Genomic DNA, 17,950 nt, shown 5'->3' on the forward strand with positions numbered 1-17,950 from the left:
TTCATCGTTCGGTGTCCAGCTTAAGTGTCTAGAACATTCTGTGGTTCCCTTGGTCATCACCTAGCAACCAGTGCAGAAGCTGGGATGTGGGAGGTGCCACAGTCAGCCCCCTCCCCACCGGCAGCCACTGCCTGGCCCCGGGTAGTCCTTCTGGGTCGGGGCAGCAGGGAGCATGCCCATCAGCAGAGCCAGGCCCACGGTTGCCAACCCACAGGGCAGAGGGCAGCGGTGAAGCAGACGTGAGCCCAGAGCCACAGTGGCACCAAGGCTAGGGGAGCCCTGAGGGTCATGCCCCCCACCCCCAGATGAGGAAGCCAAGGACCTAATTGCTTAAGGACTTGCTCAGGGTCACAGCCTCCAATGTGGCAGAGCCAAGGTTCAAACCCAGTTCTCCTGGGGCACAGCCAGGGTTAAGAACCCGGGCTCTGGAGTGCGACTGCCTGGGGTCACAGGAAGTGCCACCACTTCTGAGCTGTAGGGCCACTCTGAACCTCAGCGTCTTCATCACCACTACGACAGCCTTGGAAGCTGTGTCCTAGGCCCAGCTCTGCCACTTTCTGCCTGGGTGACCACCAGAGGTGGTCAAGGACATCATGAGAGACCATGAACCAGCCCAGAAGAAGGGCTCGGAAAAGGCTGGTGATGCCGCTAAAGACCTCGCCCCTAGAGCCATCCCCAGGAGACTTCCCTAGGCCCAGACAACCTTGGAGCCTTCCCGAGAGGCCTCCAGACTATTAGACCTTGAAATCCAGCAAAGCAGGAAACATCCAGGCCGTGGTCAGGGCAGCCCAGCTCCACGCCAAGCCCTTCTCAGCTCCACAGTGGGTGTTGCCAACCCCCAAGTAGACTGAATGCAGTTCTGTTTTCTCCACCAGTGATGTTTGGATGTGAATCTTGGCACTCCCACAGGGGATGCAGGTGGCCAGATGGAACCCTCTCCCATCTGAGCAGGGATCCCTACAAAACTCCACAGAGATGGCACCTCCTCCAGTTAGCCTTCCTTGATTTCCCCAGGCAGAGGCGGTCGCTCCTGCTCTGGGCTGAGCCGGGCCTGCCTTTCCACAGCATTTCTTGCTCCTCTTTCCTCAGTTTATCGTCCGTATCAACAGACCTCCCCTGAGGGTATAGTGGCCTGTGTGAGCGAGGTCCTGTGACACCGCCATCGGTCACAAGCAAGCTGGAGTTTCCTCATCTGTACGGTGGCGGTAATAATATCCCCGTGCAGGGCAGACAGAGGGGGCAAAGCATGGAAGCAAAGTGCCCCAGAAACATCACGGGCCTGGGTCAGGGCTGTCATGGCAGGTTTCTTTGTTTGTTTTTTATAAATTTATTTATTTTTAATTTTGGGTGCGTTGGGTCTCCGTTGCTGCACGCAGGGCTTCTCTGGTTGCGGAGAGCGGGGGCTACTCTTCGTTGCGTTGCGCGGGCTTCTCATTGCAGTGGCTTCTCTTGTTGTGGAGCATGGGCTCTAGGCGCACAGACTTCAGTAGTTGCGGCTCACGGGCTCAGGAGTTGTGGCGCACGGGCTTAGTTGCTCCGCAGCATGTGGGATCTTCCCAGACCAGGGCTCGAACTCGTGTCCCCTGCATTTGCAGGCGGATTCTTAACCACTGCACCACCAGGGAAGTCCCCTGTCACGGCGTTTGATGGGCACTTGACCCGCACAGGTGCACAGAGCCCTGCACTTGGCTTAAGGCTCTTCTGTTGCTGCCCGGAAATTCTTAATTTTTGAACAAGGGGCCCCACATTTTCATTTTTCACTGAGCCCTGAGAATGATTTAGTGGATCCTGGTCAGCAGGAGCTGCCTCTGCCTCTAAGTCCCTGGGCAACTGGGGTTGTCTCTCCTCTCAGAGCCTGAAGTGGCCAAAGTCCTGCCACTCTTTTCCTCCTGCACCCTAGACAGACATCACTAATTGATCGTGGTTCTCCTCCACCTGCTGACCCTCAGAACCCTCCTCAACACAGACCTCCAGGCATTCCAGCAGCACCAACCATAGTCACTTGCTATGCATGGAGCGTCAAACCCAGCACAGGTGCAGCCCGTGGCCACCTCCTCCAGGAATCCCCCTGACTGCCTGACTGTGAGGTTCCCATCCTGTAAAGAGGCCCCCTTTTGGGAAGGCAGCAGGCCCAATGAGAAACCCAGACAGGTGGGGCCCCTTGTCCAGTTGACAAACATGTGGGAGCCCTGGGCCGAGTGAACCAGCCATCCATGGGCCCCATGCTCCCCAGAGGAGGGGTGCAGCACCGGGTAACTCTAGGAAGGCTGTACCCCTTGGCCCTGGAGTGGGAAGAGCTGGTGAGCACGTGACCCCGGACAGGTCTCTTGGCCTCCCGGCCTTAGTGTTCTTCTCTGTCCAGTGGCAGTGGCTGGTCCTGGGGTGAACCTCAAACTTCTGCCCTGCCTGCCAATCTCCTGCCCTCCTGGGAGCAGCGGTAGGGCAGGGGAGAGTGCCCAGGTTCTGAGGGCAACCTTTTCCTCTTCCGTGGGGCAGGGGCAAAGGTAACAGGAGTCAGAATGAGGGGGGGGTCTCACGGGCAGAGTACTCAGTACCTAGCCAGCCTCCATATGTGACAGTTGTGATGATTATCTGCCATCAGATGGGTGGGCCCAGCTTTCTGGACAGGCATCCAGGTGTCCTGTTTGCAAAGGTCTTCCCATTAGCCCCTGGGCCCTGCTAACTTCCTATTTCTTGTGAATATCGGGGGTGGGGGCAGGCACCAAATGCAGGCCAAGAATGTTAAAAGAATACACTTGAGCCCCCAGGGACAACTCTAATGGTGTATGACTTTGAGCCTCCCTGGAAAATGGGGGGCCCCTGGGATCCCACGAACATATCCCAAAGAACAGAAGGCTCGGTCTCCATTTCCACGGCTGGAACAGGCAGTACTGACCTCGCTCCCTTCTGACTGTTCCAGGCGGGGGGGGGGGGGCTTAGGGGTTCGCTCAGTCCGCGAAGGGCCTTCTTCCTGGGCCTCCAGCAGGGGCGCCCTGAAGAGGCACGGCCGGGGGAGGAGAGGCCCAGAGGGGCAACGCCTGGGGGCAGCTGCGGGGGGAGCAGGCACAGGCCCAAGGGAGGAGGACCCGAAGTCCCCCACTCTCCACTTGGGGCTGCAGCCACCGGAGGTGGCGAACCCCAGGGATGCCGCTCTTCCACCACAGCCTTGGGCAGAAGCCCCACCCTGTCAGAGCCGGCTCCAAACCCCAAATCTGGTCCAAGGCAATGTGGAGCGTCAAGGCCTCGGGCTTCCTGACCCGGCCCTCACTGTCCCCCATCCCGCGGGCCGAGGAGGGTGGTCGCAGAGCCCAGAGGTTCTGGGCGGGACCGAGCCCTGGAGGCGGAGTTACAGAGCGGGGGGCGGAGTCATGGGCGGTGGAGGTCGGAGCCATGGTTTGGGGGCGTGGTCTGGGCGGGGCTTTGGTGTCCAGGAACCGAACCAGGTCAGGTCAGGCTGGGGGGCGGAGCTGCAGCTGCGCCGAGGGGGCGGGTCCAGGAAGGTCTGGAGCCCGGCCGGACGCGGGGCGGCGGGATGCCTTGGGTCGCCGAGTCTGAGCCGGGTCTGGGGACAAAGCGGTAGGGCCGAAGGAGTAGTCGAGGAGGCCACAGGTCTACCCAGGGCCGGGGGTGGGTTCAGCTCTCTGGGGGCGGGGCCAGAAGGCGGGGCGGGGCCATTGCGGCGAGGAAACAGGGCCAGTCCAGGGGCGGGCCAGGGCGGTGGGGCGGGGCGGGGCCAGGGCCGCGAGGTAACAAGATCCGCCCGGGGGCGGGCCAACTCTGTGCAGGCGGGGCGAGGCCGCGGCGCTGGGGGCGGGGCCAGCGGTGGGGGCGGGCCCGGAGGCGCGGCGCCGTGACGCGAACGCCCCGCCCGCACGCCCCGAGCGCCCGGGCCGAGGCCGCCCGGTTCGCCGCGCGCTGCCCGCAGGTTCCATTGAGAAGAGCCGAGCGGCGGCGGCGGCGGCGGCGGCGGCGGCGGCGGCGGCGTCTGCGCGGAGGCGGAGGAGCCGGCAGCAGCCCGCCGCCCGCCGGCCCCGGCGGTCCGCGCGGCCGCACAGCAGGGCCGAGCCTCCGGCCTCCGCAGCGGCGCCGGGCCGGACGCGGCGGGCTGGGGGCGCGGGCCGGGGCGGCCGCGGAGCCCAGGGGCCGGGGGCATGAGCCGCCCCGCGGCCCCGCCGCGCCCCCGCCGCCCGCCGCCGCCCGCCAGGGGCTAGAGGCGGCCGCCACGAGGGCGCGCGGCGCCGGAGACATGTCCAGGAGGAAACAGAGCAACCCCCGGCAGATCAAGCGTGAGTCAAACTTTGCCCGCCGGCCCCGACCCCCGCCAGTCCGCCCCCGGTCCGTGCCGCTCTGCCCGCGGCGCCCGCGACCTTCACCCCGCGCCGCGCCCCCCACGCTGTGTGCCAAGCGCGCCGTAATCTAATCTCCGCTGGCGGGCCGGTCCCCCGCGTCTCGGCACCGGCACCGGGGGTCCCGCCTGGTGGGGGTGTCCGCCCAGAGGGCCGGAACGGGGTTGCTGGGGGCGCGGCCACCTCGCGGCCTGCCCCTCCCCCGCATCCCCCGAGATGGTGCGGCGATAAGGCGGCCCGATCTGGGCTCAGATAAAGTTTAAAATATTCCATTCTGCAAGTCCCATCCTGATAAGATCGCTCTGTCGGGACGGGCTGAAATTGTGATCTTATCTCGCGCGGTTGACTCTCCCAGGCTTTGTATCTAGAGGGAGAAAGAGAGAGACCTGGGAGGGAGAGGGGGCACCCGGGGCGCGTGGAAGTGCACGGCCAAGAGGCGGAGACCCGCCGGCGCCCACCCCCACTCCCGCTGGCTTGCAGAGCTGCCTGGCTTGGGGGGTGGAGGTGTAGCTACCTCAGCCCACGCGCTGGGCTCCAGCCCTGTCTCTGGGTCTCGAACTCGAGCCTTCCCTGCCCGGGGACAGCCTCCTGGAGGTCCTCCCCTCCCTGGGTCCCAGCCAGGACTGCAGGGGCGCTGTGCTCTGGGTGGCTTGCGGTCACACACACCCTCTAGCCGAGGGGTCGGGGAGGGGTCTCCTGGGACTCAGTCCTGGGCCAGGGTCGCCTCCGCACGCGTCCAAGTGTCTCACCCGTGTGGCCCGCAGGCCACTCCCCCGGTGGGGGAGGGGGGCAGGCAGCTGCTGTGTCCACACGGATGATGCCCCCCCGAGATAAAGAGCGCCCCGTACTCTTGGGGCCACTCAGCTGCCTGAGCAGGGAGAGAGAGGGCAGTGCACAGGAAGCACGGCTCCCCACCCCACGCCAGTAATAACTTCGCGCCTCTGCTGCCAGGGCCAGAGTGCGGGGCCACATCTCCCCGGCCAGACCAGCAGGTCGCTGGGGCTGCCCAGGAGACGAAGAGGGGGCCAGACCACTGCCCAGCCCCATGTTCCCCCGCACTGCCTCTTCTGTCCACATGACCATTGCCACCAGAACCCTGTGTGCATGCTCCTGGGGGAGTGTCTACTCCCGAGGTCCCAGAGAGGGGGAAGGCAAGCATGAATCCGGGTTCCCGTAACCCGACTCCTCAGTGTGCAAGCGGGACCTGTTTTCCGAAAGTCGCTTTCTATCAAGTCAACTCAAGTATTAAAACCACCCACAGGTCCCGATCTGCGCTGGTTCTCTGGTTTCTTTTTCCCCTCCTCCCCTGTGCGCCTCTGTTCGGTCTGTTCTCGTGTGTGCGTGTGTATGTGTTTCAGCGTGATGAGAAATGCAGATAGCGCGGGCAGGGAGATCGCAGGTTGGGAGCCGATCGCCAGAGCCGATAAGGCCCAGAGCGGAGCGAGCGCCCAGGCTCAGCTGGGTCGACCGAGCGGTGCGTGTTGGGGACAGGGACCAAAGCGGGCGCGAGGGCGAGCCCCCGCGGTCCACCTTCAGCGCGCCCGGGAAGCGGGCTGGGGAGAGGGCCGGCCCTGGGAGGCGGGGCCGGGGCACCCTCCCTTCAGCCCGCGGCCCCGGGCGCCTCCTCCCCCTGGCAGATCTTGGCGCGTTAAGATGCGAGCGCTGATTGTCACCAAGCGGCGGCGCCCGCACGCCCGCCCTCTGCCGCCCGCCCTCTGCCTGCGGCTGTGCGTAGGGCCCTGGCGGCTGTGTGCCCGCCGCTCTGGCCTCACCTGCGACCAGGCCGCGGGTGTGGAGGGGAGGGGCCCGAGCGCTTGGGGCCGCCGCCCCCCCGGGCCCCCACCAAAGCCGGGGCGCAGCTGCCCGCGCCTCTGTGCGCCTTTTGTTCCGCGCAGAGATAGATGTGCCGCGCTGATAAGGCGCACAACCGATGGCGGCGGCGATAGGCGCTCCCATTTATTAACTTCAAACGTGGGAGCGGGGGAGGGCGAGGCGGGAGCGCGGCCTTGGCCGGCCAGATGGCTGCGACGATAGGCCGGGCCGCGCTGGCGGGGAGCGCGGGGCGGAGCGCAGCTCGGGACCCCCGGCGCCCTGGCCCGCCGAGGTTTCCTCCCGCCCGGGTCGATGTGAGCTCAGATAAGCGCCGGGCCGGTCGGCCGGATGGCGATCTCCCAAAGCGATAAGAGCCCTTATCTATGGCTACCAGGCCCCGCCGCGTTCGAGGCAACAACAGCGCGGGGGCGTCGCGGCTGGGGCGAGTGGGGGGCCTCCGACCTGCCGGGGAGGGGTGGAGGGGCGTGCGTCCGTTTGGGCGAGTTTTCATCCCAAACACACTTCATTGCCAGGAAGTTGATCCTCCCCCTGCGGGTGGTACAGTCCGTCAAAATGAAAGAAAACTGACTTTGCACCGGCCAGGAGCGGGGAGGAGGGGAGGGAGGACACCCAACCCTGATTCCTATTAGATGGTGTGAGATAGCAGAGTCAGGGTTGTCACCTCCAGAAGGAGAGAGGGTGTTTTCCCCCTTGAATCAAGTTGGGGTTGGTGTTCTTCCTGTCAAGTGGTAAGTGTAAGCTGCGTGGAGTTTTCTTGAAAAAAGAATCAAAGTGGCTTCTGTTGCCGAGCCGAGGTTGGGGGGGACACAGTGTGCTGGCATCTCTGAGCAGGTCCCCCAAATCAGAAGGGAAGGTCTGCTCAGACCTGCCTTCATTCACTTAGGACGTCTTCACTGAGCACTTGCTGAATGCGAGTACGGGGTCGCAGCCACTGCCCTGGGGAGCCAGGGGGGTGGTGAGCTGACCAGGGGCCAGCAGAGAGCAGTACGGAAACCGGGGAGGTGGGGGTGGATGGGGGCAGGTGGGGCACTGCCTGCAAGGGGGGACCCCCAGAGGGGGTCAGGAAGAGGCCAGCTGTTGGGGGTGCCTCCAGGGACAGTGGGCTAGCCTCAGTTTCCAACTCTGGACAGTGGGGACAGGAGCAAGCCCCCAGGTCAGACTGGGGATGCTGAGGGGACCACAGAGCCCTTTTGCAGTGGGAGGGCCCCTGGGGACCATGGCTCCAGATGCCAAGTGGAAATCGAGGCCAGCCAGGCGCGGGGCTCCCGGAAGAAGTCCCAGCCCGAACAGCTGCTCCATTGCAGATGGAGGTGTTTTTCACACGTTCTCGGAGCTTGATTAAGCAAATTATTGGTGGCCACAGGATGACTCATTCACTCCGAGCTTTAAGCCACCTGCCCCGCTCTCCCCAGCAGGCAGACGCCCACCTGGAGGCTGGCCGTGCCTCTGGTGAGGGCCGGTTCCGGAGAGAGACTGGGTTTGGCCGGAAGGGGGGTGAGGTGGTCTCTCAGTTTTTATGGACTTGAGAGGATTATCTGCACAGAGCGATGCACCTCCCCCTGCCAGGTATGGGAGGCTCCTGGGAAGCTGCCTGGTTCCCAGGGGTCACCTTGCAGTACCCACCACCCCACTGTGATGGCAGAGAAGCAAGGAAACACGGGGCTTTGGCAACCCGGCTGCCCGTAACTCGAGCCCCATGAGCAGGTGGCTGTGCCTTCTGCAGCCTCAGTTTCCCGTCTCTGGAAATCAGGTGTGACCTTGCCTGCCACCCGGGGGTGGACGGGCACCATGGCTGCCCTCAGCTGGCCTCCGCGCCCTCCTCAGAGCCCTGGGGGCATGGGGGCCAAGCTACATTGAGCCAGGGACCGGGGCCTTAGAGACGCAGAGACTGGCTCCCAGCCCCCATTCCCTGAACCTGGCCTTGAGCAGAGCTCTGGTGGGCGGCAGCCGGGGGCCCCCCCGGCCCCGAGCTCTCAGGCCCTGAGGCTGGGCCTTCACGCTGGTTTTCCTGCATTCCTGGGCCTTTGGGAAGACAGACGGCTCATTTGCTCGTTAGATAGTAATAATGATATCTATAGTAGCTAATACACACGGGGCTTACTCTGTGTCAGGCCACGTGTTATCTTAAGGCAGGTCCTGTTCTTACCGTTTACATCTTGGGGAAACCGAAGCACAGAGAAGTTAAGTTTCTCACCCAAGAAAATGACAGCCAGAGTTGGAAGGCAGGCAGCTGTGAACATCACGCCGCTTCCCACAGTCTCTTGCCTTTGTCTGCCTCTGGGCTTCCCCGGCCTCAGTCTCCACACCTGTGAAATGGGCCTCTGGCAGCAGAGGTGCCCAGGGGTCTTTCCCCAGCCCTGCCCTTGCCGAGTCTCCTGTGACCTCCTTCCGGAGATGTTTCTGCGCAGGGTAGGGGGGTGGGGTCCCAGGAGGCTTCATCCAGCCCTGCCAGTGCCCTGAGCCCCAGTATCATCCCGCCCACCTAGCCAGCCCCTCCCCAGAGGTCACTGGGAGCCCAGCATGGCACCAGCACCGCCAGGGATTTAAATGGGTCAGTTGGGGAAGAAAGGAGGAGGGAACACGATGCCATTAATTGTACCCCTTATCTCCTGTTTCTATGCCAACCAGACGTTCCTGGGGCTTGCCGGGCTCGGGAATAACACTCCCGGGCGGACTATCTACCATCGACAGGCCCTCTCCTGGAGGCAGCTGTTGCGTCCCGGCCGCTGTCGCCAGCCCCGTAGCCCCGGGCCCGGGTGCCTGGCTGGGCTCCTGCCACCGGCCCCCATACCCTTGGATCTTCCTGGCGCTGCCCCATGGCCCCTGTCCCCATTTCACAGACGGGGAGACTGAGGCCGCCATCACAAGTTCACTCTCTGGACCTCACCTGCTGTTCCCTACCCAGGCAGGAGTGACCTGGCCCGAGAGGGTGGCAGGAGAGGGGGCAGCAACACCTGCGGAGTGTGCCCCTGTGCCTCCGTGTCCTCGGCTTTGGCAGCAGGAGGCGGATGGCCCCGTGGGTAAGGGCTCAGCCGCCTTCAGGCCGCAGTGCATGTGTCCCTGTGAGGAGGGGAGGGCAGGCTCCCGTCAGGGCTGCCCCCTCACCAGGGCCTGGGTTCAAGCCGAGACTTGGAGGATTTCCCTCTGGCTTCTTTCAGCCCCTTCCAGCCTCAGTGCCTTCGCCTCGGTTTCCCCATCTGCAGAATGGGGATGCCGACACTGGTGGTCCCTGAGCACAGCTGTGAGCACAGACGGGAAATACACGTCTTTTCAGACAGCTGCCAGCATCCCCATCGTCCTCCCCCACAGTATCTTTGTGGTCCATCGGTCAAGTTAGATCTGTGGTTTCCAGCTTATCTGTGATGGACAAATCCCTTTTCCCAAGCTGTCCCCAGAGAATGAAACACATGCAAGGACCCTGCCTAGGAAGTGGGGCCCGCACCTGCCCCCCTCCCGTCTCTCCTCTTCGTGGCTGGCCTTCGCCTCCAGCCGTTCCAGCTACAACTTGCCAGGCAGGTGCCCGGGCTATGCACACTGCACACGTTGCTTGCCCTCTCCGGGCTGCGGTTTCCTCGTCAGAGAGGAGGGGAGTTGCCAACGAAGTTCCTCTGTCCCCCACCCACCCCTCACCTCCCCGCCTGAGCTCTGGATGGGTTTGGACCAAGCCAGCCCAGAGTTGAGGGGCTGTGGGGTTGGGCAGCCCACTGAGAGGACCCCAGGGCCTCCTGTGTCCCTGTGCCCATTTCACAGAGGAGGAGCTGGAGGCCTGGAAAGGAACGGCGGCTTGCCGAGGGTCCCCGGGCAGCATCAGTGTGGGCGGCCCCTCTCTGCCTCAGTTTGCCCCCTGGTTCAATGGGCACATCCCAGTCCAGTGCCCCATTTTGCAAATGAGGTTTTGAAGACATCAGGAGGCCGGGACTAAAGTCCTGCCTCCAGGCAAGGAGGCGATGAGGGCAGTCTGGGTCTGAGAGACGCCTGTCCTTCTTCCCCCCCCACCCCCCACCCCCCAACTTTCAACTCCAGCACCACAGCCCCGAGCTGAGTGGCCTCCGGGAGCGTCTCCTATTTTCTCATCTGTAGAACAGGGGTGACACGTGACACGGCATCTACCCCAGAGGCTGTGTCCGGTGCTCACGCGGGGCTTGGACACAGAAGGTGATGAGCAGAGCACACCTGGGATCCCAGGTGAGATAGGGGCTGGGCTGTTGGTTGATGGGTGGCGTGTTGCTCCCACCCACCCCAGCTGTCCCTGGGACCACTGGGCGGGCTGAGAACAGGGACCTTTGCCTCCGGGCCCGGGGTTTCCATCCCCACCTGGTGCCCCACAGCAGGGAGTGGGAGCTCAGAGATCGGGGCCCGCACCGTCCTCCGAGGGCTCCGGGCTGCAGGCCAGCCCTTGTCTCCGGAGCGGGAGGCCACTGCAGCGGGGGGCTGCCACGTGGCCTCGAGTCCTGGCCTTGCTGTGACCCTGTGGGCAGGTGGCCTCTCTCCTGCCTCGGTTCCTGCTTTTGGAGCAGAAGCTTAATAAGAGCACCTCCCTCCTGGGACCTGCATGTGGGGTCCGTGAGATTCCCAGATACAAACTGTAAAGTGCAGTCCCGCAGGCAGGTCCTTGGTGGACGTGGCAGCCCCGGGAGCTGCTGGTTGCACTACTGACGTTTTGCCAGAAGCCCCAAGGGCTGGACGCTTCACACAGAGGCCTGCCTCCCACCCTCCTCCCCTTTATGTGTTAGTTTTTGAAGAGGGAGGGAGTCGTGGGCCGGGTGCCCTGACTGCACCTTAGGCGGGGCGGGCCCAGGCCCCATCAGTCCCTTTCCTGCCCAAGGGTCTTACCTGCTGTTACGATTATCATTGTTATTGACTGACCCATTTTACAGGCAAGAAAACTGAGGCCCTGGGAGACAGTAACATGCTCAGGAACTTGTGATCCAGGAGCTGGGTCTGTGGACCCCAGAGGAGGGCTGAGGTTTCTCTGGGCAGTGCCCACTCGGCCCCCCAGTCACCTGTCCTGCCCTCCTGAGTCATCCTGTGTCCTCCCAGGGCCTCCTGGGCCCAGCTCCTCCCCGCCTCCCCTCCCTCCTCCCTCCCCCCGAGTCTCCTGTTTGGGAGAAGGCAGCGCCCGCTGGGGCAGGAATGTGGTGGCTGACCTTGGGCCAGAGCTGGGGCACAGATAGGCAGGCCCCTCCCCTCTACCTCCTGTCCCTCGATCTGCCTCCCCTGGGCCTGCCGGCTCCACAGCCGTGTTTTCCCCTCCCGTAAAAGAGGTGATGGGGCCCTGGTGTGCAGCTTCCACGAGCCCCGGCGTGGGGCGAGCTTGGCCCTGGCCCCAGTGCTCCTGGTTCCCACGGGCCCCACCCCAGGGCTGGAGCGGGGTGGGGACAGAGACCCAGCCAGTCAGCCTCAGAGCCTACCCCCTGTAAGCACTTCGCCGACGTCCCCTCCTGTGATTCTCCATACACCCACTGAGGTTGGGGTTCTCAAACCATTTTGCACCCCAAAAAGAGGATCAGAGAGGGTGGGTGGTTGCACCAGGGTCACACAGCACTCGAACGATGTGGAGATGGGGTTGATGGGGTAGTCTGTGCAACCCTGTGCCAGCTGCTAGACACCCCCAGAAGTGGCGGGCGGGCTGCTTCCTGGGAGGAGGGGGCTCTGCACTTGGGTGGCTGCCGGAGCTTCCCTGCGGTGGGGCTCTTGGGCTCTGCCGGGAGGCTCACCTTGCCTCCCTGAGCCTCAGTCTCCACCTCTGCAGGACGGGGATGTCTTGGGGACACCGGGCTGGGTGCAAGTCAGTTGGTTCCCCTACAAAGTACAGCTGTGATGCTGAGCTCGCAGGCAGCGAGGCTGGTGAGACCTTACAGCAGAGGTCCAGCCTGGGCCAGGGCCTCTGCGTCGTCTGTCGTTTGTCAAAGTTAAAATGAAGAGGAAGGGGGACACCTCTCCCCTCCCCCATCTCCCTTGCACTGCTTCCTGTCAGTTCCTCTTGGTGTCTCACTTTAAGCCCTCCAGCTTTCCCGATCTGCCCTGGCCACTTGCACCTGCCACAGCCTCCTGCCTTCATTTCCCTTTTCTCCACCCTGCAAGTCAGACCCGGGGAGCGGGAGGCCAGGGGGCCACAGGGCCAGGGGTCTCGGCTCCTTCCTGCGGTGGGCAGCGGGTAAGAGCTGCTAGAGAGCCCTCCACTGGAACAGCGGGCCCATGCTGCACTGCTGGACTCTCAGCCCCCAGGGAGGGCTTGGTGGGCCTGGGGAAGCCCCTCGCTGCTCTTCGGGCTGCTCTGGCATCGGGCCCTCGGCCCCTTGCAACGAGAGACAAAGCTGAGGCTTCCCCCATCTGACCCGAGTTTACTGGGGCCCCAAGCTCATCCCGAGACTAACCCCAGCTCATGGTCACTGGTCATTAGAGCAGGCGTTAGCTGAGCATTTACTAAGCCCCTGCTGGGTGCCCAGCACTTACAGCCGTGAGCTCACGTCCTCCCCTCACAGCCTTTGAGGGGGGCTCAGCAGTTAGCCCGGTGCATGGAGGGGAAACTGAGGCTTAGAGGGTTTAAAGGTCAGACTCAGGACCGCGGCTCGAGCTCCCCACCCTGGGAGTGAGGAGAGGATGGCGACGGTTGTGGTGTCCAGGGCCAGAGCTCTCCCTGCCGGGCTTGGTGCCACCCATGTTTACATCCAGGAAACTGAGGCTTTCCTGCTGTTCCAGGCAGCGTCCTACTCTGGTCTCCTTGGTGGCTGTGTGACCTTGGGCAAGTCCCTACCCCTCTTGGGCCAAAGTGGCCGCTGCCCAGCCTTCCAGCTGCAGGAGAGAGACCAGAGCCACAGCTGAACCGGCACACGAAGGCCAGGCCCTCCTGGGGCAGTTCCTGGTCACATGGGACCTCTAGGCAGCAGGTGGGGGGTGGTCCTCGGTTGAGACTCTCGCTCCGCATCTCAGCTTAAGTGCTCCCAGGGAATAAGTGGATTTGGAGGCCCTTTCCTCTGAATGGGCAGATGTGTTCTGTTTATGGGCCCTGGGTGCCCCATCCCCTGGGGCATCCCATGCCGGGGCCCTGAGGGCAGGCAGGAAGCCCCAGCATTTTAGGGCCACACTGAGCGTACCCCGAGCCTCAGGTCGGGACCTGCAGGCGCAGAGCCCACCAGGATGTCCCCACCCTGCTGGCTTTGTAGCTGATGTTTCCCCCTCCTGGGGCTTGGGGCCTGGAAGAGGCTTCCAGCAGAGGTGATGGGGACCCTGCGGGCCACAGGGCAGGAGGGCAGGCTGCCCACACCCCGGTCCCCCCACCATGCCCCCACACCACCCACCCTTTCCACTTCATGGGCCTGGCATGGCTCGGGAGGGCCTGGGACCACCCCAGCCCCACTGGGGCTCTGAGGTGGCCTCCTGCCTCAGTTTCCCCTCCTGCACAATATGCACACACCCAGCTCCGCTGAAACCAGCCATTTTCCCAGAGAGCAGAGGGGCCACCCCCCGCCACACACACACCCTCACTGCAGTGGCCTTGATGGTCAGTGGGCACCCAGGCCCTCATGGGCCCTGGCCAGGTCCTCCTCTCCATCCTGGCTTTGCCCGCCGGGGCCTGGTCCGCCCGAACTGTCTCCCCGGTCCAGGCCTCTGGCAGGCGCAGGTTTCAGCTCCCGTGATAACTCGGAAAGTTGAACTGGCCCCATTACCGCGCCGAGATGGTTGGCGAGATATGGCCTTGATAATGGGGGAGATACGGCGTCTCCGTGGCCAATGGCCCAGCCTCTCCACCCATTAACATTCCCCACCAGCGATCCCTCGCGCTATCTCCTCCATTTCCACTCCTCCCGCAGATAAGAATGGAAATTCTGACTTCATAGCTCACTGATTAAAGTGTCTGGATTTCTTGATAATACACAGATAAATTATGTTTTTGAAAAAGAAGGTAGGGAGGAGGGTGGGCAGGGTGGGGGCCGTCTCTCCCGGCCTGTCCTGTCCCCCTGGGCCGGCCATCAACCTTGGCACGTCCAGCCTGCACCTCCCAGGCCTCTGCGCAAAGGCAGTGTCCACGGGCCGGGCTGGGGAGGGAAGGTAGAGGCCTCTGCTGGGAAAGGCAGCAGCAGCGGCAGGGACCGTGTTGGAGGGAACGAGGGCCAAAGGTTGAGCCCTCGTGGGAGATTTAAACCTCACCAGCTCACCGGAGCTGGGTGTGTGGACCCGGCTGCCTTGCCTCTGTCTCCTGGGACGTATCTGTGGGCCTCGGTGTCCTCATGTGTCAAATGGGCCCAGGCTTGGGTCTCTCCTCTCTCTCCCTGACCCCTAGAACAAGCGGTGCCTACACAGTAGGTGTCCGGTCAATGTCAAGGAACCCGGCGGAGCCCCACTTGCCAGTTAGCTGGAGAAAGGGAGGGGCTCCCAGCTCTCTCTCCCCGCCCGGTCCCCAGCCACCCTGCCTTCGGAGGCCCGCCCGGCCGCCACGTGTGACGGCTGGCGCCCTGATGGGACTGCGGTGCCATCTCCGCGTCTGTCTGGGTAAAGCTGCCTCCTTCAGCGGATGAGATCCGGTGCTGATGGTGCGATGAGTGCGATTAGGGCCACCGTGGGACTAATCCTCCCCGCTGAGGGACAGGTGCGGCAGCCATGGGCGAGGGGACGCTACAGAGGGGAAACTAGGCATCCTCGCCCCCTCGATGCAGAAAGCCCGGCAGAGGAGCTGCCTGGGGCTCCCGGCAGGCGCAGGACAGCCGGCCATTTTCCCTGCTTTCTGCATTTATTTTTTAAGCAACTCTTGAGAAACGAGATTCTCTGTGGTCCCAGAGACAGGAGACCTGACTGGACAGTCAGTGACATTTCTGGGTGGCTCTGGGACTCCACGCTTAAAATCCGAATGGAGCCATTGTTAGCTGATAGCTCCCTTCCCTGAGCGCTTGCTATATGCCAGGCCTGGGCGTGACCTGTGTTATCCTTTAGAGTCCTCCCGGCATCCTGGGAGGGGCACCTCTGACCTCATTTCTCCTCGGAGGACTCAAGGCTCAGAGAGGTTGAGTAACCCACCCAAGGTCACACAGCATGGGAGGAAGCTGTAGAGACCTGACTTAGAGGCCTGGTCAAGGTCTGGGCCTCCCTCTTGGCTGCAGGCTCTGGGGATGTTGGCGGCCATGAGCTTCCACCTGCCCTAAGAGGACGTCCTCTCTGTTTTGGGGGAAAATGCCCAGGCACAGAGAGGGTGAGTGACTGCTCAGGGCCACACAGCCCTGTCCAAGAGCGATGGATGATGGGGCGGCTGCTCCTGCTTGCATCTGGAGGTCATTTCATCTGTCCTCAGAAAATGGGCCCCTTTGGTGATAAAGTTGGTTTCTTTCTGTCTTTGGGGTTTTATTTTGTTTCAGTATTCTAAAGGAAGTCAGCTATTTCCAGTATAGTGGGTGCGTATATGGCGGAGGGGGACCAGCGTAGGGTGGGGTGACTGGGTCTGAATCCTGCCGCCTGGGGAGGGCGCCTGGGCAAGTGACTTACGGCTTCCTCACCTGTGCAGTGGGTGTGACTGCACTTCCGGCCTCCTCGGCCTTTGAGGCAGGAGACGGGAGAGAAGCAGGGAGAGCATCCTGGGACACATGCTTTGGGGACGCGGGGTTCTCTCAGGGCACCTGCGGGGGTGCCTGCTGCACCTCCTCCTCGAATCCCACCAGCATTCTTCCTGGGCTGCTTGTGGCAAATGGCTCCAGGTTGCAGAGGCCCAGGCCCCTGTGCTCTCACACAGTGACCTGGGTGGTTCTGGGACATCGGTCCTGTGGCTCTGGGAGCCCTCCCCTTGGACCCTCTGCTTTCACCAGAGCCAGAGAGAGTGCAGAGGGAGGCTAGGGGGTCCAGCCTGCCCCCATCGCTGTGGCTCACAGGCACTTCCCTGTTCTGAGCCTCCGTTTCCACATCTGTAAAACGGGGCTGAAGACACTAAGACCTGCCCCACAGGCGCCGGGCTGGGAGTCAGTGGCCTGGGAGTCAGTGGCCCCTCTGGTCATCTCCCCTGGGGCCTCCCTGTCCCCGCCCAGCCGTGCCCTCCCGGGGCGCACAGGACTTCTCAAGGAAGGAGCTCAGTACCTGCTCTGCAGACCACCACCTTCAAGGCCAGGGAGGCCCAGGTTCAAATCCCGGGCCCCGCACAGCCTTACGGTGTCACCTCTCTGGGCCTCCCTGCCCTAGTCCTAAAACAGGAGTCAGCCCTCCTCAGGGCCCTTTTGCAGGGCTGATGAGAGGGATCTGGGTTCTCTCTCGGGGGCAGATGCTCCCCTGCCACCGCTGCCCTGTCACCCATCTCAGTGGTGACACCGACCCTCGGGACCCCTGCCCTTTCCAGCCAGGAGCTCCGGGCCTGGACACTGGGTGTGTTAGACACAGAGGGAGGGAGCCTGAGAGGGAGGCCCCTCGGCTCGGGTCCCGGGTGTGGGGGTGGGCTGGGGGGGTGTGTTCCGCCCCCTCCCCCCCCCAACCTGAAAGAAAGAAAAGGGAACTGCGATAAAGAGCAGATAGGCTTGGTGGTGGAGCAGCCCCATCGCTGTTATCTATCTGCCTGCCTCTCCGAGCGGTTCTGTTGTTTCCTCTTATCTCACCCACCAAAATGCCAGGAACAAAGCCTGTGCACATGCGCTCACACACACTCACACACCCGCGAGCCCACCGCCCTGCAACTCAGAGCCGCGAAAATGGTGCCACTAGATCTAAGGTGAAAGCAGGGGGACCGGGTTCTCGTAAAATCATCATCAATGTCTCCATCACTTCGCAAAGGAAGCGGAAAAATAGCCCTCCCTGAGACGAGGCAGCGAAGAATAAGAAGTGGCCCTACAGGCCCTCCCTGGAGGGAAGGACCGAGGCTCGGGGTGGGCAGCCTGGACTGGAGGCGAGGTCCCAGCTGTGCTGCTGCGTCCTGGCTGTGTGACCTTGGGTCAGTGTCTTTCCTGCTCTGAGTCATTCATAGTGGCAGGGAGGGGGATGATTTAAGGAAGTGCCTGCACTCTAACCAGAGTTCTCCCCGAGCAGCAGACCTGGGGCTAAGACGGGTCACCCTGAGCCTGGCACCCCTAGAAGCCACCCCCCAGAACCTGGTCCTCCCACCAGAGCCCCTTAGCCCTCAGGCTCCCCGGAATGGCCCAGCAGAGCCAGTCTCCCCGAGAGCCAGCCCAGGGCCCTCAGAGCCCAGTGCCACCCCCCCATCCCACCCAGCATGGTCTCCCCAGAATCGAGCCCCCCACGCCCCACCCCCACAGCCAGGGAACCCAGGGCCTAACCTGTGTGTCCTCAGCCAATGGAAATGGGCATGCAAATGAGCAGGAGTGAGGCCTAGGGATTGGCTAAGCACTGTGCGGGGGGGGGGGGGGGGGCGGGCCTCCTGCAGGGGGGCCCTTAGTGTGGGGAGACACTGTCCTGGGCAGGACCTTGCCCCAGTGATGGAAAACTGGGCGCAGGGGGATGGACAGGCAGGCCTTTGGGTGACCTGCTGCTGACCTGCAGAGCCCAGACCCCCACAGCCTGAGTTGGGGGGCCAGGACTTGGGCACTCCCGAGATCAGTGCGGCCAGCTCCCCTCCCACTCCACGTGTCTGGGGCACCTCCAGCCCCTGTGCGTGCTGTCCCCTCCCCCTCTGCCCTCCCCCGCTGGGATTTTCACCTGGACCCTCCCTCTGCCGGCCCGGTGTAGCACCAGGCTGGGGGCGGGGCCTCCGCACCATCCTAGGGAGTCACGGTCCAGCCCCTTTGCCAAACCTGCCTCTCGGTCTGTACAACGGGAGGGTCTGGCCTGTCTGCCTCCAGGGTTTC

General features: G+C 63.3%; 1 protein-coding gene across 2 annotated transcripts in view; it reads left to right on the forward strand.

Moving 5' to 3' along the window:
- Positions 1 to 3,933: 3,933 nt before the first annotated feature.
- Positions 3,934 to 17,950, forward strand: part of ZFPM1 (zinc finger protein, FOG family member 1) — a 67,431-nt gene continuing 53,414 nt past the window's right edge. The window contains exon 1 of one of the 2 annotated variants that reach the window (XM_089903401.1): positions 3,934 to 4,286. In XM_089903401.1, coding sequence (XP_089759527.1) covers positions 4,247 to 4,286 — 40 coding nt within the window. In that variant the 5' untranslated portion in view covers positions 3,934 to 4,246. The remainder of the gene's footprint in view (positions 4,287 to 17,950) is intronic. The other variant, XM_089903402.1, reaches the window with a different exon arrangement.

Source organism: Delphinapterus leucas, chromosome 20 (genome assembly GCF_059928025.1).
Source record: "Delphinapterus leucas isolate spDelLeu-1000000601 "Yukka" chromosome 20, BTC_Dleu_Yukka2, whole genome shotgun sequence".
Classification (NCBI taxonomy): Eukaryota; Metazoa; Chordata; class Mammalia; order Artiodactyla; family Monodontidae; genus Delphinapterus; species Delphinapterus leucas.